The 12,331-nt window shown below is 60.1% G+C and overlaps 1 protein-coding gene across 1 annotated transcript; it reads right to left on the bottom strand.

The window, feature by feature from the left end:
* Window positions 1-597: 597 nt before the first annotated feature.
* On the bottom strand, window positions 598-12,296 carry myo18b (myosin XVIIIB). Its single transcript, XM_077623660.1, has 43 exons — window positions 12,265-12,296; window positions 10,788-10,878; window positions 10,306-10,449; window positions 9,920-10,219; window positions 9,791-9,854; window positions 9,603-9,715; window positions 9,358-9,522; window positions 8,631-8,844; window positions 8,401-8,543; window positions 8,224-8,324; window positions 8,025-8,094; window positions 7,812-7,956; window positions 7,577-7,732; window positions 7,417-7,507; window positions 7,168-7,360; window positions 7,027-7,107; window positions 6,844-6,967; window positions 6,640-6,787; window positions 6,407-6,584; window positions 6,185-6,338; window positions 6,005-6,114; window positions 5,878-5,943; window positions 5,676-5,804; window positions 5,466-5,609; window positions 5,305-5,394; window positions 5,119-5,238; window positions 4,928-5,039; window positions 4,730-4,854; window positions 4,519-4,673; window positions 4,334-4,457; window positions 4,078-4,272; window positions 3,827-3,937; window positions 3,659-3,763; window positions 3,426-3,596; window positions 3,247-3,360; window positions 3,064-3,180; window positions 2,895-2,978; window positions 2,698-2,835; window positions 2,365-2,550; window positions 2,157-2,290; window positions 2,054-2,089; window positions 1,612-1,740; window positions 598-1,540 (listed from the first exon to the last, which is right to left on the bottom strand). Exons 2-43 carry the CDS (start codon window positions 10,824-10,826, stop codon window positions 676-678), a joined length of 6,183 nt encoding a protein of 2,060 aa, XP_077479786.1. The 5' UTR covers window positions 10,827-10,878; window positions 12,265-12,296; the 3' UTR covers window positions 598-675.
* Between the last annotated feature and the right edge of the window lie 35 nt (window positions 12,297-12,331).

Raw genomic sequence — 12,331 nt, 5'->3', positions numbered from 1 at the left:
CAGCTTCCTGTAGACCCTCTCTGGCAAGCCCCGCCCACCACGCAAGGCGTTCTCTCTCTCTCTCTTTCTCTCGCTCTATCGCACTGCTTCTTTTCTCTTTCTCACTTTCAGTGTCAAGTTGTCAAGCCTAATCTTTCTTTCACACGCCTCCATCAATTGTACATTTTAGATATTTCATATATATTCCATTTTCCACTTTACTGGAATAACTATGCTGCAAGATATAACAGTAATATTGCACCACTTTGATTGGTTGTCACCTATCTTTCGATTCCACTTGTAGTATTACATCTATTTCTATATAGGTTTGGTGTTCAATAAGGTATGATTTTATCTTTCTTTTGTCATTCTTTCCCATCCTCTTTTATTCCACTTCACTATTGTGCAGAAAGAAAAGTTTAAGACAAAAAGATGCTTCAAAGAAAGACTGAACAGGAAAAGGGAAGAAAAAAGCCAAGAACAGTAAGAAAGCTAATCATGCTAACTGTATGCAAGAAAACAAAAACAAAAAAAGACCCAGACAGAATAAAAAAAGCAAAGAAAATAGAGACAAAAGACATCATGCCAGAAGAGGAAAATAGGAATAAAAGGAAAAAGTCAGAGTGAAAGTGTGGTTTATTGCAAACAAATGAACGTGGCGTCGTTCTTCGAGCTAACTAGCTAGCAAACGCCGCGTCAATGGCTATCTTTGTTGAGGTACTTCCTCATGACGGCGGCCACGTCGCCGCCTTCGCTACCCTCGGCCTCCAGGCGCTCCCCCCGCGGCCGCTCCGAGCGCCGCCGCGTGGACCCGCCGCTGCCTCCCGAGCCCCCGGATCCGGACGACTCCGCGTCGGCGCTACCCGGGCGCCGCGGCGAGGGCGGCAGGTCCCCGAAGTGCACGCTCAGCGCCCGCCGGCCGCTCGTCGACCGCGGTCTGCGGATGGCGGGCAGCACGTCGGACGCGGCATCCGCCTCCAGGAGGCGGCGGTTTTGGAACACCACCCCCTCGAGCGGAACGTTTGCCTCAAACGGCTCCTCCGAAAGCGAGTCGCGGGGTGAGGGCCGGCGGGGCGAGGGCCGACGGAGCGCCCGTGGGGAGCGACCGGGAGACGACGGGGGTCGCGAAGATTGGTCTTCGGGACTGGAGATGCGGCGGCTCGGGGTGCCCTCGTCGGAGGGGATGCGCAAGGACGAGAGGCGGGGGAGAGACGGCGGGGGCGCCAGCGAGTCGCAGGAGTTAAAGCGGGACGGCGCCGCCGAGCACGCCGTGTTGACGGAAAGGGCGCTGGTGGCGCGCGGCAACAGAGGCGACGACGGCTTGAGGATGCCCGGCCGGATTTCCGTCGGCGGCTCCGGGGCCAGCGAGAGCGCCGAGGCCCGCCGCCTCAAGGCGGACGCCGCCGTGGTTTGATGGACGGGGACCGACACGGAGCTGCCCGCCTCGCCGCCCGCCCGCCGCTTACGGAGACCTTCCAGGAGCTCGGACAGAGCCGACGAGGACGCCGCCTTGGCCGGCCCGCCCACGCTCGACTCGCCGTCGTCCTCGTCGGCGCAGGAGCTACGCGACAACACGGCGCGTCGTCTCAGCCGCGTCTTCGACCCGGGCGCGCGGGAACCGCGTGGACTTACCGGAAACTGTACGTGCTGCGGGAGTCGGCCGCCGAGCGGCGCCCGTCCGAGACGTCGGACCGTCTTTCGTCGGCGGCTTCTCGCCGGGTCCTCGTGTCTTCCGTTCCGGCGGAGCCGGCGCTGGACTCTCTGTCGAGGGGACAAACGTCCATGAGATTGCGGGCTACGTCTACGATGCTAATCCATACAAAGAAGACATTAGCCGATGGCTAATTTAAGGGGGTGTGGAATCGGCTCCAGCACCCCTGCGAGCGAGTTGGCAGCGCGGAAAATGAATTCAGAAACAATAGTAGTCCAGACCTTCTAGTTTCTACCACAAGCGCATTAAATGATTAGCACACCGAAGCTAATTGCTATTTGTCGAACTATCAACGTATAGCGCATGCTAGCCAGGGCACACGCCCAAGCCACGCCCACGGCACGCCCACACACGCGGTCTTACGGTCGTGCGCCGGCGCCAGTTCCCGTCCCGCAAACGCTGCGACGGAGAAGACCAGAGGTCGTCGGAAGGCGGCCTCGCGGCGAGGACGGTCGGACGGCTTTACCTGTCCGTGTCGCTGTCGTCGCTAGATCGGACCTCCTCCAGGGCGGCCCGCAGGTCCACGATTCGGCGGATGGACGTCTCCAGGTCGGCCTGCAGGGCCTGCCGGATGGTGGTCAGCTCCTCCACCTGCATCTCCTGCGCGCCGGCATCGTCGTCGCAAGGTCAGGTTTCGTCGCGGCGGCAAGCGGGCGACGCCGATCCCGTCTCACCAGCTCCACGCGGCGTCGGGCGCCCTCCTCCTCCCGCTGGCTCAGCTCGTCCATTTCCACGCGGGCGTCCTGCAGGCGCTGCTGGAGGTAACGGGCGTTGTCGCACTCGCGAGCCTCCGACTCGGCGTTCTGCTCCAGCTCCGCCCCCAGCCGCACCACGCTGTCGCGCAGGCGCACCACCAGCATCTAAACGCGCATGGGCACCGTCATGGCGGCCTCGGTTAGCAGATCTAGAACTAGTTCTGGCCCCAATTGTGAGGCAAGGATCAGGCAAGTTGCGACACCCTTGGGTTCGATACCCGCTAGCAGTTCTTTTAGCGCTTTCCCGCTCACCTCCAATCTCTTGACTTGGCCTTTGGCGAACTCCAGCTTGTTCTCCAGGTCGCAAACGCGCGCTTCCTGTTTGCTAACGATGCTGCGTCCCACGCTGGACGCCTCCACAAACTGCAGCCTGGACGCCTGCCGCCGCAGCTGCCGGCAAAATGGACGTCGAGCCGAGCCCAGAATAGTATCGCTGGAAGAACTTGTACCTCCTCTTGGAGAAGATGTTTCTGCTTCTTGGCCTCCTCCAGCTCCGCCTGCAACTCGCGGATCTGCCCGATGTCGCCCGAGGACTGAAAGGAGGACCAATGAGGACAAAGCGTGGAAATGTAGAAGAGCGAGGAGAAAATGAGCAGGACAAAAATGGAGGAGCACCACCTGCGCTATGAGCGCTTTGTGTTTCTTCATGAGCTGGTCCAGGTCGTCCTGGTCCTCGTCCAGGCGCTTGAGCAGGTCACCGTTCTCGCGCCGGAGGGCGGCCAGCTCCTCGTCCGCCTGCCCGGGCGGAAAAGCTCCAGTCAGTGATACGTTGATCCGTGTTGGTCCCACGAGCTTTGGTACCAGAGTTTTCTGCTTGTAGATGTTCTCCAGTTGAAGCTGAAGGTCCTCTAGTTCCTGCACCAAGCTGCTCTGGCCGTTCTCCATCTCGCGCCGTCGCGCTTCGCTTTCCTCCAACTGTACGCACGCAGTGCCTGAGCAAAGGAATACCGGCGACGGGGGCGGCGAGGGCGGCGCCCCACCTGACAGTGAAGTCTTTCCAGCTGCTCCTTGGCGGCGGCGTCGGGGCCGGCCGCGTCCCGTCGCCCGGCGTGTATGGACTCCAGCATGGTCTGGGCGTCGGCCAGCAGGGCCCGCGTCCTCTTCAAGTCCCTCCTCAGTTTCTTCTCCACGTCGAAGTCTCGGTGGCCCACCTGAAGCGAGAAACGAAGGGTGACTTTTCAGCTAGCCGATTGGTCCTCGCGAAGGTCCGGACCTGCTCGCACAGCGTGGCCACCAGCCCCTCCAGGTCGTGCTTCTCGTGGACCAGCATCTGCTTCTCTTCATACTCCTGCTCCAGTTGCATCTCCATCTGCCTCAGCTAGCGTGGCGACAGCGGGCGCTAAAGTGGCCGCGACGTGGCGCGCCTCGGCGGGCGACGTACCCGCCTCTGAGAAGAGCGGTGGACGTCCTCCAGCTCTTCGTCCTTGTCTTCCAGCTCCTTCTGGTGCATCTGCTTGACTCGTGCCATCTCCAACTCCACACGTACATGAACCTGCAGACCGGAAGCCCGAGAGCACCCCGTTAGCACCCGGTTAGCGCCCCGTTAGCTCGTGCGCCCATAACGGGGTGTTAATGGGGCGCTAACGGGGTGCTAACGTTAGCACCCCGTTAGCGTTGGCGATGAATACCAACCTGCTTCTGTCGCTCCACGGAGGCGGTCAACTCGGCCGTCCTCCCCGCGTTTTCGCTGGTGGCGACCTCCAGGTGGCGCACTTTCTTCTTGAGTTCGGGCACAGAGTCGCCGCCCGGGGGGGCGCCGAGGTCCCCAATCTGACAACGCAGCTCGTCCTTCTGCTCGCGCAGACGCCCGCCTTCCGCCTCACATTCCTGCACGCGGGCGACACCACGTGAGCGCTAGCTTACCGTCGCCTCGACCCGCCGGCCTCACCTGGAGCTCCCGCCTCAGCGTGAAAATCTGGACGGCCAGCGCGGCGTTCTCCCGCAGGCTCCTCTCCTTGGACTCCCGCTCGGCCTCGGCTCCCCTGAGGGCCGCCGTCAACTCCTCGTCGAAGCTGAGCGGGCGTCTCGTTAGCCGGCGGCGCGGCGGGCCTTCCCTTTCCGTCGTTTGCTCACCGTCGCCGTTTGCGTTCCAGCTCGTGCGTGCGGTTGCGCAGGCTGTCCGCCATCACCCTGGCGTCGTGGAGCTGGTCGGCGATGCGCCGGTGCCGGCGTTTGAGCTCCGAGGCCGAGCGTTTGGACTCGTCCAGCTGGGCCCGCAGCGAGGTCGCCTGCGAACGGAAGCCGTCACCGACGGTCGTTTTGCCGCTCGCTCCGCCCTCCTCACGTTTGCGTCCAACCGTTGGCGTTCTTGGCGCTCGGCTTCCGCTTTCTCCTCCGTCTGCTGCAAACGCCGGCGGAGGAAGTCCACCTCGGTCTGGCAGCACTCCAGCTGCAGCGCCAACTCGCTTTCTGCGGTACAAAATCGGAACATTTGATTGGTTGGTCTCGCGATGCGGCGTTACGGGAAAACGAGTCAAGTCACCCGTTCCCGTCCTGGCCGCTCGCTGACTCTCCAGCGTGCGAATCTTGTGAGAATCCTCCTCCAGGGTTTTCCGCAGCTTCTCCACGGCCGCCTTACACTGGTCTAGCTGGTCCTGAAGGAGAAAAGCGGCGTAGAAAGCGGGTCCCTAAGCGAATGACGCATCCGGGCGAAAACCTGGTCCAGGGTCTCACCCGCAGGTCCCCGTTCTCCTTGCCGAGCCTCAGCCTCTCGGCCCTCTCAGCGTCCAGAGCCTGAGCCGCGGCGTCGCCTCGGAAACGCTCGTCGCTCAGCTCCGAGGTCACCGCCGTCAGCTACGTGGGCGACAAGCGCCGTCATGGCGTGGCCCCGCCCCACTCGCCCACCCGGCGCGCACAAACTTTGGTCTCGCAGGCATCCGCCGCTTGTCTCAGATCGTTGCGTTCTTTTTCCGACTTTTCCAAACGTCTTCTCAGCGCCGACACTTCGTCCTGAGAGGGTGACGCAGGTGGGTCGCACGGCGACCCATCGTCCGCGTCCCCGTCCCCGTACTCCGGCCTACCTCTTTGGCGCGCAGCTTCTCGTTATCCATGTTGACGTCCAGCAGGGGCCGCGCTCGACAGAAGAGCTTCCACCAACTCCACTGGGACACCGCGCGCAGGACTCGCAGATTCCTCTGCAGGCAGCGCACCGCCATGTGCTGCACCTGAAGGCGTGGCCAAACGTAAAAAAACGCGTACGCCTTTCGCCGGCGACTCGCTGGGGCGCCGACCTTTAGCGTGCGGTACTTGCGTCTGGCCAGGTGCCCCGCGCAGGCCGCCTGGAGGCGGACCAGCCGGCCCGTCACCCGCAGGTCTCGTTGGGCCTCCAGGTGGCGCAGCACGCCGCGCTTCATGAACACCTGAGGCGGGATGGCGGGTCAAGTGGGCGGGACGGCGGGTCAAAGGGGCGAGACGGGTGAAAAGCTTTCTGACCCGACTGGCGCCGACCACCGTGCTCTTGGGGTCCCGATCCAGGTCAGCCAGCAACTCCGTCACAGCCTGAAACCCGGACGGCGGCGTGAGTAGCGGCCGGCGATGTCCGAGGGGGGACGCGACCCACCTTCCTCTCGTCGTGGCGGACAAAGACCGAGGCGTAGCGCTCCATCACGGGCGGGGACAACGCCTGGAAGCGGCATCGGAAGTCGCCGAGGGTCATGTGATCCGGGTAACCTGACGGGAAGCGGAACGTGGCGTCAGAGGCTTCGCCGCGGTCGCCCGGCCGCCGCGCGTGCGAGCGTACCTGCGCGGTACACGCGGACGGCGTCCAGCATCTGCGTGGCCCGTAGCTGCGTTCTGAGCTGGTTCACGTCGAACGCTCCGCCGCCGTCCGTCTTGGCGTTGATGCACTGCAGGAAGATGGGTCGTGCGCGGCGAATCACGTTGATCATGGCGTCCTGGAAGGGGAGGAGTTTCAGGCTGAGAGAATGGAGAAGGCCTCGGGGGCTGAAGGCGGGGCGCTCACGGCCTGTAGCTTGAGGGCCACGCACGGCGAGTGCCTGCGGAGCGCCGCCACGCCGCCGCTCAGCGTCTTGCGGATGGTGCTGCTCCTCTGCAGCGAGCGCTGGCTCCACCCCTCCAGTCCACACACGCCCGCCAGAGAGCCGCGCGTCTCGGCGCCGAACGTCGACTTCAGGCACGCGCTGTGGAACGCTCGGGTCAAATCAATGGCGGTACGTCGCTGTCGAACGCGCTCACCTGTTGGACTCCCGTAGCAGGGCCGCGGCGTTGGCGACCGCCGGATTGTCGCGCAGGGCGCCGAACCAGCCGCTCAAATCGTACCGAACGGCGTCGTTTCCCGTCAGGTGTCCGACTTCGCAGTGTAGAGGTTGCTCGCATTGGCGTACTGGGCGGGAACAAGGCGTCACGGGACCGTCGCCGTCGCCGACGGCGGCGCCTCACCTGTCCCGCCGTAATCTCGGCACACGCGCTCCAGGGCGGCGCCCTCGTCGGACCCGGCTGTCGACATCTCCTCGTCCAGCGCCCACAGGAGACCCCGGGGGGCGTCGCCCGCCGCCGCCGCCACCTAAACCGGGCGACAAACGTTGGCCCCGTCGGTCGAGAGAGCGGACGCCGCGGGCGCACCAGTGGGGGCGGCTGGTCGATGGCGGCCACCGTCTCGCCGGGGTTCTCGTCCGGACGCTGGAACTCCACCGGGACGTTCTCCTGCCAAAACGACGGCGGTGAGTCCACGCCCCCCCCGTCGGCGCGCGTTGGCGTCCCCACCTGGACGTATCTCTCCGCGGTGTGTACGAACGCGTGGGCGTATCGATGTTCCAGCAGCCGCTCTTGGAGATAGTTGTGACAAAACTCGCCCAAGTCGGCCGCTCGTTCCTGCGCCGCGTGGCGGGGGTTCCTCAGCCCCGGCGTGTCCACCACCGTCACCGACGCCAACGCCAGCTGCCGGCCGCCCAGACATCTGCGCGCAGACGGGCGTGAAAAAATAATCCCGCCCGGGGACGCCCCGGAACGCACCTGTTGACCAGCGACACCACGGCGCCGAAGAGTTCTTCGTAGAGACCGGTCGCCATCCCGTCCACGCACTGCGCCGCCGACAGCCTGGGCCCTGATGCGGAAATGGTCACGGGTCGGAAAAGCGAAGAGCGGCGCCCGCCCGCCCGCCGGCCGGCCTCACCATCCCGGGCGCCGTCGTGGCGCTCCTTGCCGGCCGAGCGGAGCAGTCGCCCCAGGTGATGCTTGAAGACGGCGGTCTGGAACTCCTCCCCCTCGCAGCCCAGCGCGCCGCTCGCCGCCTGAGCGCTGTCAAAGTTTAAAAACTGTCTCCGTCCAACTGACGGCACAAAACCGCGTCAAAAGCCAGCGGCGGGACGGTCTCCGAAGCGCAACTTCCCGCGTCTGCCCGGCGCTACCTTTACAGGCGCCGGCGGCTCCCAGGTGGTAAATGGCGGCCAGGACGTGCCAGATGGATTTCTGCTCTTCGGGGCTGAAATCCAGCGCGTCCATGGCGGCAGTCAGCTTGGCGAAGGCCGCCGACGCTCGCTGTTTTTCCTCCGCCTGGCGGCCGGCGGACGTGGAGGGACGTGAGACCGCGACGGCGGACTTGCGGCGCCGTCCAGACTTACCTTGGTGGGAGCCACCATGCCGAAGGAATGGCAATCCGTTAGCTGATGAAGGTGCAGTTGAAGCTCCGTCCTGACGGGGGAGCCCATGCGTTAGCGTCATTGCTAGCACAACGGCGCCATTTGTTAGCATTACTTTAACCCTCGTGGACGTCACCGCCGTTAGCTTAGCCGTCTCCCGCCACCCCGCCCGTCACCCTACCTCAACTCCGTGCTAAGTCCCGCTAGCATCTGTGAGAAAACCAGGAAGTTGCTCTCTCCCGGCGTGGTGCGGCAAACGCGCCATTTGTCCAACATCATCGTCTGAAGGCGGAGACAAAGGTCATCTTGTCACAAGCGGTCGTCACAAACCAGACGGTGGCCGCGGGCGCCCGCCTACCTGCAAGTGTCCAGAAGCGACGCGCCCGGCGTGGTTGAAGTCCAGCGAGAAGAGCGTGGCGAAGCGAGACGACGCGTGGCTGTGAGGTGAAGCCACGCAGCCGAAAGACTTGAGGACCGTAAACATGGCCGCCACACGTTCCGCTGCAAGCAAAAAGACCACAGATGTTTCCATTTCCCAATGGTCAAACGGGTGAAGATTTAACGATCGGTGGCGACGGGAAGACCGACCGCTCACGTTGGGTCCGGCCGTTCCGGCTTGCCGGAGCAACGCCGCGGCGAAGGCCTGGCAGGCGGCGGTCTTGCCGGTGCCGCTGCGACCGATGGCGCAGACGCAGTGGTCCCGCCGAGTGTCCACCGCCGACACGTACGCCCGCTTGGCCAGCGCGGCCAGAGCCGGTGGCGGTGCGTCGCGCCACGATTGGCCGCGGCGCCACTTCGCGGCCTGCCAAAGAAAAGGGACGACAAGGTCAAACAAGGTCGCCGACAGTCCCTTTCAAAAGTACCTGGCTCCGATTGGCCGGCAACCAATTCGGGGTATCCGTACTGTCCAAAATGGATGAATAATTTAAGCTAACAGTTTTGCTAAAATGCTAAAGTTTTTTTTCTTCTTCAAAACAAGTCATGAAAGTTGCAGCTACCGATTATGAGAGTAATTAGATAGCAAACATTCAACGCTTTGCTGTATAATTAGTAAAGATTAAACCTCAATGCTAAATTGCTAATGCTAAACTATGTCAATAATGCATTAAAAACCAATCAGAGTTCTACACGAGTTGAATGTAACGTTTATACAATTGTTCTTGGGTAAATATCATGCTAACCAGTGATTAGCGGGTGACTAGTGGTAGCCGCGAGTGGCGAATCGCTACGCTAGCAGATAGAATACCCAAGTTAAGTAGGGAAAAACTTTGATTGGACGAAAGGCCACGTGGGGGTTTGGCTTTTGGGCCTTTACCTTGCCGTGATTCTGCGGCGGCCACAAGCTAACGAGGTCGGGTCCGGCCTGCGTTATCGCCATGTTAGCTTTAGCGCGGCCCATGAGCGTGTGCAGGACGCTGCTTTCGTTGACGCTGTGGAGCTCGCTCAGGTCCTCGCAAAGGTCCAGGTGAGACGGGTTACACTAACGGGAAGGAAACGGGGGGGGTCCTTCGTTAGCCTTAGCTGACGCTAACAGCTCATTTTGAAGGAACTGCGGCGCACCTGGTCCACGTGGTCGCCGGGAACGTCGACACGCGAGCCGTCGGCGAGGAGGCGGAGTCTCACCAGGCCTCCGGGGAGTTCGGGGGTGCCTTCGTCGGGTTTCAGCAGAGTGGCTGAAACGCGGGTGAGCGTAGCCGTCGCACTTTGGACTCTGTTTACGTTCAAAAACTGAAGCAGTGTCCGCTTACCTGCCGCAAATCCGTCCTTGTGCACGTACCAAACGGCGCCCGCCTCGTACCACGAGTCCTTCACCTGACAAAGACGGCACGCGTCCATTTGTTTGGTCGTTCGTTTTCCTCGGGCGCTACCAAACGTACCTCGGGCAGCGGGTCCTCCGTCACGCAGGCGTCGGCTTGCATTCCTTCGGGTTCCTGACGTTCCTCTGCCGATTGGTCCTTCTTCCACGATTCCGGCGGCTCGGGTTGCGTCCCGCCGATCTTCTCCGGCTTGACCTCTGGCGTGACCTCCCTCTGGGTTTTCGTCTTTCCGGCCGAACTCGGAGGCGGATGGGCGGGGCTTCGCTTTTCGGCTCGCAGTAGCATCTCGGCCTCCAGGATGGGCGGAGTCTGATCGGGAAGGAGGAACTGCTGCACCAAGTCGTCGCTTAGCTTGCGTGGCTGCTGAGGAAAAACAAGCTAGCAGATACCGGGACAACGTCGTGCGGTTAGCGAAGCGGCTCGTCCGGGAAAGCCGATCCACTCACCGGCTTTTCTTCTTTGACGTCGGGCTCCTTTTGTCGGGTTTCTTTCTCGGAATCCCGCACCAGCTGCTTGAGGAATCCGCCCGGTACGGTGGAGAGGGGCGGCGGGGGGACGAGGGCGGCCACCGGATGGTTCTCTTCTTGGATCTGAGGCCACGTGACACGTTAGCCGCTAATGCTACGGAAAGAGAAGCTCAAGACGGGAGATACGAGGCCGCTGTTTGGTGTTAATCGTTGGCGTGCCAGTTGACCGCTAGCTCGTTATCATTCCAAAACGCTAACGGCTAACGTCTGACAAACAAGGAAGATTCCAAGCGGCGCTTTCAAAGCCAAACCATTTCGATTTAGAAACAGGACTAAAGTTCCCAGGGAGTACTTCATAAGACGCCAACCCATTCGGTCACAGGCAAAATGGCCGATTCTTTCCGGTTCAGACGCATGCACGCGTTCCGCAAGTTCCACGCATGCATCATGCGCTTGAGCACCTTTTTCTCCCAAAGTTTTAAGCGTGACGACAGCGCCATGATGGCTCCGATTGGCTGTGCGGGGTCAGAGTGGCGGTGGGATGTCACAGACCTAACAAGAATTCACACACACTTCTGTATTATCATCCTGATAAAGGCTTTTAGAGAGCGTTAAGGCAAGATGACAGGTAGGACACGCCCCTTTGAGTGGTGGGCCGACGCTATGCTAGCAGGGCCAAAGACCTGTACCTTGTGTAAATGCAGGGGTGGACCTTAGGGGAGTGCACCCAGTTTGTGGGCGTAAGGGGGAGAGTCTCTAACGGGGGTGCTCCCACTTTTGTGCTCCAAGATCTGATTTTTAAGGAGCCAACCTCCCACCGTCTACTTCACATGTGTCAAAGTGGCGGCCCGGGGGCCAAATCTGGCCCGCCGTATCATTTTGTGTGGCCCGGGAAAGTAAATGATGAGTGCCGACTTTCTGTTTTAGGATCAAATTCAAATGAAGAGTATAGATGTATATCAAATTTGCTGATTTTCCCCCTTTTAAATCAATAATTGTCATTTTTTAATCCATTTTTTTCTGTTTTTAGTTCAAAAATCATTTTGTAAAATCTAAAAATATTTAAAAATGGTAAAATAAACATTGTTTTAGATCTATAGAAAAATGAATATTCAGGGCTTTTTATCCAGTTCTTTTAATCCATTTATAAAAAAACAAATCTAGATATTATATTATATCGGCCTACGTAAAATCAAGTTGACGTTAAAGCGACCCGCGAACCAACCCGAGTCTGACACCCCTGGTCTACTTTGTTCAAGGCAATAACATTCTGTCGGAGGCATTTGAATAATGGTGGAGAACGTGACAGCTTGATGAACAAGAAAGTGCGCCGAAATGAAGATTTTCAAAATCAAAGGGAAGCCTTAACAAGCAGCTGTGACAGGTCGTACGTGTTAGACGAAGCTGTTCAGGCTACACTTAGATGAGACATTAAGGATGGTTAATTGAGTCAGGTGTGCTCATTGAAGGATTGTGACGAACGGGACTCGGGTGATCATCACATTGCACATGGAAAACTACAGAAAACCAGGAAATCCATTCCAAAGGTGGCCGATTACAGCCCTCAACTTCCACCATTTGACGTCGGCCAGTCGGGGGCGCCATTGTCGTGCCAGGCCGACCACGAGGAAGGACGCGCTCCGATTTTCTCCCGTCAGATCCACTCGGGGGCGCCACGTCGTCCCGTTCCCGACACGAGAAGGGACGCGCTCCCGTTTTCAGCCGCAAAATACACTCTTTACTCATTTCACCCGATCACCGGTTGGCTATTTCTCCAATGGGAGAAATCGGAGGCCACTAGGGGCCCTTAAAAAATCTCAGCGCCGGTACCGGCGTACTAGACGAGCCTAAATTACAGGCCAAGTCCTAAAAAAGTCCCTTTCAAGTAGGACCCCAAACAAGTCAAGTCAAATGAAATAAATAAATAAAGGAAGTTACCTGATTGGAGTTAGTTGTGCGCAGTTGGACAAGGACGAGAAGTGGCGGGCGCGTCTGGCTCTTGACA

Source organism: Stigmatopora argus, chromosome 16, assembly GCF_051989625.1.
Source record: "Stigmatopora argus isolate UIUO_Sarg chromosome 16, RoL_Sarg_1.0, whole genome shotgun sequence".
In the NCBI taxonomy this organism is placed as follows: domain Eukaryota; kingdom Metazoa; phylum Chordata; class Actinopteri; order Syngnathiformes; family Syngnathidae; genus Stigmatopora; species Stigmatopora argus.
This window is presented reverse-complemented; position numbering and strand designations above follow the sequence as displayed.

Bases quoted from the DNA above. Each gene is read 5' to 3' on its own strand.
- myo18b (XM_077623660.1), bottom strand. From the start codon at position 10,826: ATGGCGCTGTCGTCACGCTTAAAACTTTGGGAGAAAAAG. The intron at 7,108-7,167 runs GTGGGGACGCCA...TCGTTTTGGCAG, and splicing joins CCGCGGAGAGATACGTCCAG to GAGAACGTCCCGGTGGAGTT. The intron at 6,115-6,184 runs GTACGCTCGCAC...GCTTCCCGTCAG, and splicing joins CGTCCGCGTGTACCGCGCAG to GTTACCCGGATCACATGACC.